Source organism: Phytophthora cinnamomi (assembly GCF_018691715.1).
Source record: "Phytophthora cinnamomi strain GKB4 chromosome Unknown Contig53, whole genome shotgun sequence".
Lineage (NCBI taxonomy): Eukaryota > Oomycota > Peronosporomycetes > Peronosporales > Peronosporaceae > Phytophthora > Phytophthora cinnamomi.
This window is the reverse complement of record NW_027150986.1, coordinates 1975771-1982449: the sequence shown is the minus strand read 5'-3', so window position 1 is coordinate 1982449 and position 6679 is coordinate 1975771. Positions and strand designations below refer to the sequence as shown.

The 6679-nt window shown below is 55.2% G+C and overlaps 3 protein-coding genes across 4 annotated transcripts; 2 read left to right on the top strand and 1 right to left on the bottom strand.

The window, feature by feature from the left end:
* Window positions 1–1298: 1298 nt before the first annotated feature.
* On the top strand, window positions 1299–2705 carry IUM83_00563 (uncharacterized protein; the record flags this gene model as incomplete). 2 transcript variants are annotated; one of them, XM_067924343.1, is made up of 1 exon in its annotated part: window positions 1299–2705. In XM_067924343.1, the coding sequence occupies one exon, from the start codon at window positions 1299–1301 to the stop codon at window positions 2703–2705; it is 1407 nt and encodes a 468-aa protein (XP_067789008.1). The 2 variants fall into 2 exon arrangements, with proteins under 2 accessions (XP_067789008.1, XP_067789009.1); XM_067924342.1 differs by having other exon boundaries at window positions 2481–2705.
* A 231-nt stretch (window positions 2706–2936) lies between these two features.
* Window positions 2937–3723, bottom strand: IUM83_00562 (proliferation-associated protein, metalloprotease family M24X; the record flags this gene model as incomplete). Its single annotated transcript, XM_067924341.1, has 2 exons — window positions 2937–3449; window positions 3511–3723. The coding sequence occupies 2 exons, from the start codon at window positions 3721–3723 to the stop codon at window positions 2937–2939; spliced, it is 726 nt and encodes a 241-aa protein (XP_067789010.1).
* Window positions 3724–3874: 151 nt separating this feature from the next.
* On the top strand, window positions 3875–6419 carry IUM83_00561 (Clavaminate synthase-like protein; the record flags this gene model as incomplete). Its single annotated transcript, XM_067924340.1, has 4 exons — window positions 3875–4220; window positions 5166–5415; window positions 5486–5772; window positions 5854–6419. The coding sequence occupies 4 exons, from the start codon at window positions 3875–3877 to the stop codon at window positions 6417–6419; spliced, it is 1449 nt and encodes a 482-aa protein (XP_067789456.1).
* Window positions 6420–6679: the final 260 nt, after the last annotated feature.

Genomic DNA, 6679 nt, shown 5'->3' with positions numbered 1-6679 from the left:
CGTTTTGGTGAATTCTGTGCCAATTTCCCACTCCAAACTAATAGGGCTACCCACTCCATTCTTCGCTGTCAGGTTGCTGCAGAACCTAGTGTTTTATTTTTACGGTTATCGCCGTTTGCACTCGGGGCGAGCACTGCATTGGCCGGGTCCATCCGGCTACAGAACCTAAGCTTATTGTCGTTGTCAAGGATCCCGTGCCATAGCATTGTATAATGCGGTGTGTTCGGGACATTGAAGCGCAGTGGGTACGCGCGCCTTCAGGATGAAGTTGAAGACAGGATCAAAGCTCAAAGTTCCCGGCGCGAAGAAGTTTGGCAGCGTATTTATCGCGTGGCAATTCTTGCGTGCCATACCCGATACTCACTCTTCTGAAACCTAGATGCCGTTCAAGTTCGCTATTTTGCCCGTGAGCTTGCTTTCTCGACTGCGCTTCTCTGACTACTAGGGCCTCGGACACGGCCACAGCATCTGCCGCCATGACCTCGTTACAGGGGCATCAGCAAGCGCCCGTCAAGTTTCGCCAATGAGGTACAGTAGTGATTGAAGTTATCCGCAAATCGCAATTTGCTGGAACCGAAAGTCGAAATTGCTGACCTCGGCTTCAACCAAGTCCGCGAACGCGTCTCGCCCGCGTTCGGGGCCGCTCGTTGCGCTGCGAAGCGAAGCGGGCCGCGTCCACGCCGGATCTGAGATTAGTTTTCTCGTGGGTTGGCCGGCAGCGAGCGCCTCGCCCACGTCCTGCGGCAAAGGCTTTGCGCGGCCTGCACTCTGCGCACCGCTCTCTGGAAACTGGAGACATGGACTTCCCCTCCCAGCTGGCTGGCTGGGTTGATACCAGCCCCAAGTCGCCGTCCTGGCTGCCAGGTCTCCGCACTTGACGGAGTGTGAAACTTGAGCGCCAACCCCGAGCCCCGCGTTCGTCTCTCTGCCGCCATCCAGCTCATTCCTCAATTAAGTGAATTGAGTTCACATGTCGAGCGCAACGAAACCGGCGGCAGTAACGATTGTGGAGACAGGTTTGTGGTTGCACATGTTTCCCCTTTTGACAAGCGCGCCGCCGCCGTGTGCAACACTCGTTCTCACTGCGATACTTGTGTTGGGGCTCGCTTGCTAGTCCTCCCCCATCTGTCAGACTTGCAGTCACCTGCCTCAAAAGATTTTGCCACTCGCGGAACCTGCACGCTCCGTCATTGACGACTATTAGAGTCGCAGGGCATCTGGTGGATTTGAGCTGCCCTCTATCAAGCGGAGAGGCAGAGAAGGAAAGCGGGTGTGTACGAAGAAAAGGGAGGAGAGCCATGCCAGTTCAAGTGCAAAGCGACTTGCCTGGCAGAGAGCGCCTGCCGCGAAAGCCCGTGCACCGAGGCGGCCCCGTACTGCCCCACAGCAGGTCCGTGAAGCCCGTCGTCAAACGCAAACCGCTCGCGAAAAGCCGACTGGCCATGGTGGCCAAGAGCGAGAGTCTCAAGAAGGCGCGCCGCCTTCCGGGTGACGAGACCGTCTTCTATTCGAATATCTGGTCACTGCCCGAGACCGCGCGCGACGAGTCTGCCGCCAAGAAGTCGAAGCAACTCGTGGACATCAGCCAGGTTGCGCACGTGTTGACAACGATCGACTACAAGAGCGGATATGAGGGGCCGAGCGACACCGAGTTCTTCAATATCTGGGCGTCCTTGGAATCGCAGCAGAACGCCATCGCCGCCAAAGCTGCAATATTGAGCAAGACGCAGCAGACCGCCAGCAACTTGTCGACGCCAATATCCGAGCACAGTAGCGAGGAAAGCTCGTCGGTGGTCACCTCTTCCGTGTTGAGCCTTGGCCCCCTGCGCATGGACGCCAACACGCTCCGAAGGGAGTTCGCCGCAGACGATTTCTCCAACGTAATGAGCGCGCCAGTATCTGCACCAGCACACAAGAAGGAGAACGTGGTGTTTTCGACCGTGCTGACACGCAACAACGAAGTGGACATGAGCTGGAACTCACAGTTTCTTCTGGGACTGCACGAGCCTATTCGTCATGCGCTTTACGTCATCGACCAGTTCTTGGAACGCAGTCGCAGCTTGACGTCGCCGATGAATTGGAATGTGTCCGAGTTTTTCAGCTGGTTTAAGCTGCACTTCATCGAGTTTGTTCGAAACCAGCACGACGTGAAGACAAAAGTCCTTCTTCCGCTCGTAGTTATCAAGTTCGTGGAGAAGCGCGATATCGTTGCCTTATATCAGGCTATTTTCGCGCTTGTGGATGTGATTATCGCGCAGGAGGATGATTTGGTATTCTCTGCAGCATCATCTGCGGACTCGTGGCAGACTCGCTTGGGCATGTTGCAAGACGACATTCGCCGCCTAAATCATTTGCTCTTCAATGTGCTTGGATTGGAAGAGGAAGCTTTCAAGCCAGCAATTGAGCTTGCTTTTTCGGAGACTGCTTTCCAGAGATATGTGATGCCTCGAGTTTTTCGCGCGACCAAGCCGAAGCGTGTCATGGTGCCGTGGATCGTAGAGCGGAGCCGTGTCTGGGGCGGAACCAAGGTCGCTAAAGCGTATAAGGACGATCTTTCGTTCACGGCTCGATTCATGTATGACCACGTGTGGCACCCATACTTTGACACGCACATCGCATCTGCCATGAAGCATTTGGACAATGCGGCCGAAGGTGTGGCAGCGAACGGCTCGGAGGAGTCGTGGTTGGGCTGCTCGGTGATGTAACGAGCAACCGATATTCATTCAAGCAAGATAGCAGCAATCGCATCCGAGATAATTGTTCGCCACGATTCCAACGAGTAAGTGGACGTCGTGGATGCCGGAGCAATGCTGTACCTAGTGTCGACACCGACTGAAGGACCGAACGTTCTCGTTGAATATTTAAAGGGGGACTATCAAAATACAAAGCGATCCCTCTCTTTATATTGGTCGACCCCTACTTTCCTTTTCAGATATCTAGCACGACCACCCACAGAATGGACAGAACACGGGAGTAAGGAACTCCAGCTCGCGCTTCGCAACGTAGAGCTGCTTCGTCTTCATCTTGATCTCTTCTGTACACTCCAGGGTTCGTTCGTACGCCTTCTCCCTAGCGAGTCGCTGTTTCTGCTCGCCAATCTTTTGCAACTCCTTTTGAAGCTCAGCGACCTTGTCCTCGTTTGCATACCGAGACTGTTTGTCGCCCTGGGCAACACGGAAGACTGCACGGCACTCGCCGCAAATGCAATAGTCGTCCAGAACACACTCATCCTCTTGCTCAGCATCCAGCGGCTCCAGTTGTTGCTGCAGTTGTGACGCGTTGAGCGTGACTTCGTGGAAGCTAATGTCACTGTGTGCACTCCCCTCTCTGCGTTTTGCCTTCAATCTCAGCAGCGTGACAGCCTTTTGCGTGTAGTTGATGGCCACCACGACCGACAGGCTCTTGGATCCGCCGGGGCTGGTGTGAAAAGCATGAGATCCTAAGGCGATCTAAGAAGGTAATGCGTTAGTACCAATCGACATCGTTGTGGGGCTCTACAGCATTGAGCACCTGGACGCCTGAGTCCTCCAACCGCAACCACTGCGGGCTACGCGAGCGCTGGCACGTCTTGCAACGCTGCGGTGGCTCGCTCGTCGCGTCTCCGTTGATGGTCGAGCAGATAGCGCACGTCCACCGCCGCACGCCGCCGTCGGGGTCGGCCTGGCGGCGGAACGCGCCGGCTAGCAGCGCCGGCTGCAACATCAACTTGCACTTCTGCGACATGCTACGACCTGTGAAGATTCTTGTTTGGTGTAACGGCTGTGTTTGAGACTACTCGATACAAATACTAAGTGGTTTCCCACCCATGCAGAAGAATACGAAACATGCGACTTGGTGCAGATCGTCCGCAAAAATATCAACGACTGGCGGCGCAATGAGCGAAGTGGCCGAGAGCCACCCTGCCAAGCCGGCTGCAGCGGCCGCGCAGCCTCCCACGGACAGCGAGGGCCACCCTGTGCGCGAGTGGATCGACACGCTGCTTCAAGCGGCCGTGATCGCCAAGGACAAGCAGAAGAAACCGGCCGATGGCGATGACAAAACGCCAGCGACTGCAACCGACACTTCGGCCAACGGTGGCGCCGACACTGCCGCTGACGCCTCCACGGAGGTGAAAGACGCAACTGCTACGGATGCAACATCGAGTGATCCAAACAAGGAGGCTGATGAAAAGGACAAACCCTCGCCAACCCCAGAGGCGAAGGACGAGTCGATGGAGCCTGGTGCTGAAGCTGCTGAAGTCGCAAAGGGCGAAGACGCAGTGGCTGCTCCTGTTACTGCTGCACCTGCACCTACTGCTGCTCCTTCTCCTGTTGCTGCTCCTGCTCCTAAGCGGTACCGCCGCCGCCGCTGTGAAGTGGAGGGCTGCACCAAGTTTGCTCGCTTCAACAACGCTTGTTCAGGACACGGAGGGAGGCGTTTGTGTGCGGAGGCTGGCTGCGAGCGTGTGGCGCAGTTCGGCCACAAGTGTAGCGCACATGGCGGAGTCAAATTCTGCAGCGTTGAAGGTTGCCACCGCGCGGTGCAGTCTCGCGGTTGCTGCAAGACGCACGGTGGCGGTGTGCGCTGCCAGCACCCTGACTGCACGAAGGGCGCCATTTCAAAGGGATTCTGTCGAGCGCACGGTGGCGGCTCACGGTGCGCGGAGGAAGGCTGCCAAAAGTGGGCGCAGCGTCATGGCTACTGCGTGCGCCACTCCAAGTCATCTTCTGGTGCTAAGACGGCGACAAGCCAGCCAGCACCGGAACCAATGTCCGACGCTACTGTTTCATCGCTCGAACCTTTGCCAACCAGCGCTTCAAGTTAGCGCTCTAGTAACCAGTAGCCATGAAAACAATTACATACTTAGCACTGAACGGGGCCGCTTCTACAAGTTAGAGGTCCATCTTGATTCATGCAGTGGATTCTTCCTAATAGAGGACGAGACGCCGCAGCTCCATTGTTTTGTGCACCACATAAAATGAGCTCAAGTCACATGAGCGGCAGCGACCCGGCCTACCTGCCTGGCTTCTCGAGGCAATGCGTTGCTCCCGAGCATTTGCCAAAGTTCACCCCGGAGTTAGTCCATTCGCTGGACTCGTTTGCGTTTCATCGAGACACCGGTAACAGCACGTAGTTGGATATAGCTGGCTGCGTTTGTGCTTACGGTGTGTGCGCGTGTACGCCAGTGGTCGATATTGCTTGCAAAGAGCGATCGAGCGGCTGCTACCATGGCAACGAGCAGGGAAGACAAAGCGTCCAGCTCAAGTTTGGCGACTTTGTCGATTATTATCAGGCTGCATTCCGAAAGCAGTCGCACTGGCTGCAGGAAGTAGACGACCTAGAGTTTTATCTTGCGCAGTGCCCCATCGCAGTATTCAAGCCAGGTTCTACCTGCGCGAAGGCAAGTCTGCCAGCCATCATGAACGATTTCCGTCTGTAAGGTACTTGCCAGTGGTGTCGTCGCTGCCATCGCTGGGTCTGACTAACTCCTTGCACGGTTTTCAAGGCCCGGATCTATCCAAGACAAACCGATTTCACAAGTGAACTTGTGGATGACTGTGCAACCTGGTCGAACTACACTGCACTATGACGCGTACCAGAACATTCTGGCCGTCCTGTACGGGAAGAAGACTGTCACGCTATACCCGCCATCGGACGCTGCAAAGTTGTACCCCTTTCCGGTGCACACCAAGTCGGTCAATCACAGTCGAGTGAACATCGTGGAACCTGACTTGAAAGCTCACCCTCGATTTCCTGAGGCGTCGGCCTATCGCTTTGAAGTCACATCCGGAGGTAAACTGTGGTCTTATCAAGAGCTCTGTGATCGCCGATGGTTGAGGGTTACGTACTAAACCTTCGCCGATTGCTTTGCAGACGCCATTGTAATCCCCGAGGGCTGGTGGCATCAGGTCGACTCGGACACGTTCACTATTGCTGTCAACTACTGGTGGGATGGTGAGCGAGAGAAGCTTGTTGCAGACAAGCGTATGGTTTCGTACTACGCCCGGGTCATGTTGGAAGAGCTTGTCAAGCAGCAGTGCGAGTCGCAGCTTTTTGCCTTACGGTCCTCGTCAGAAACTGCTGAAGCCACTCTCATGGACGAAGCCAGTGCGGTGGCAGCTATTATCGCGGAGAAAGCTCAATTCGCGCGGGAGAAGATGTTGCTATCCCTCGATAACGATGTTTTCATGAAGACGCAACGACTTTTAGCAACGAGTCACGCTGCAGACTGGCGGGGGCTTCTTGCAAATGCTAGTGTGGGCTTCGTGGCAGTCTTGACCAAATGCTGGGAGGACGACAACTTGGAGCCAGATCTACTGGAGGTCTTGTTTGGCTCTCTCGGTAAGGAGGAGGAGGTACTCAAAAAGCAACTTTTGACCAAACAAGCGCAGTTCCGCCAAAACTGCGCGGCCGAGATGTATCAGTCGTTATTTTGCTGAATTTCATGCATCTGGTTCTACACAACAAAAACTATGCCCGGCTTCAAACGGTTACTTAAGTATGCAAACACTTCCTGTATTTTGCCGCACCTTGGGCCACTCTAATGGTCCTCTGTGGACCAGCAAAGGGGATTGCTGCCTTGAAGACACACTGCAAACCACCGAGAGGCAATAACTGTCATCGATTGGTCAACTTTCGGCACTTGTCATGAGCAGTGCATTTGGCGATAGGGCAATGCCAGCACGGCGTGATGATCGCC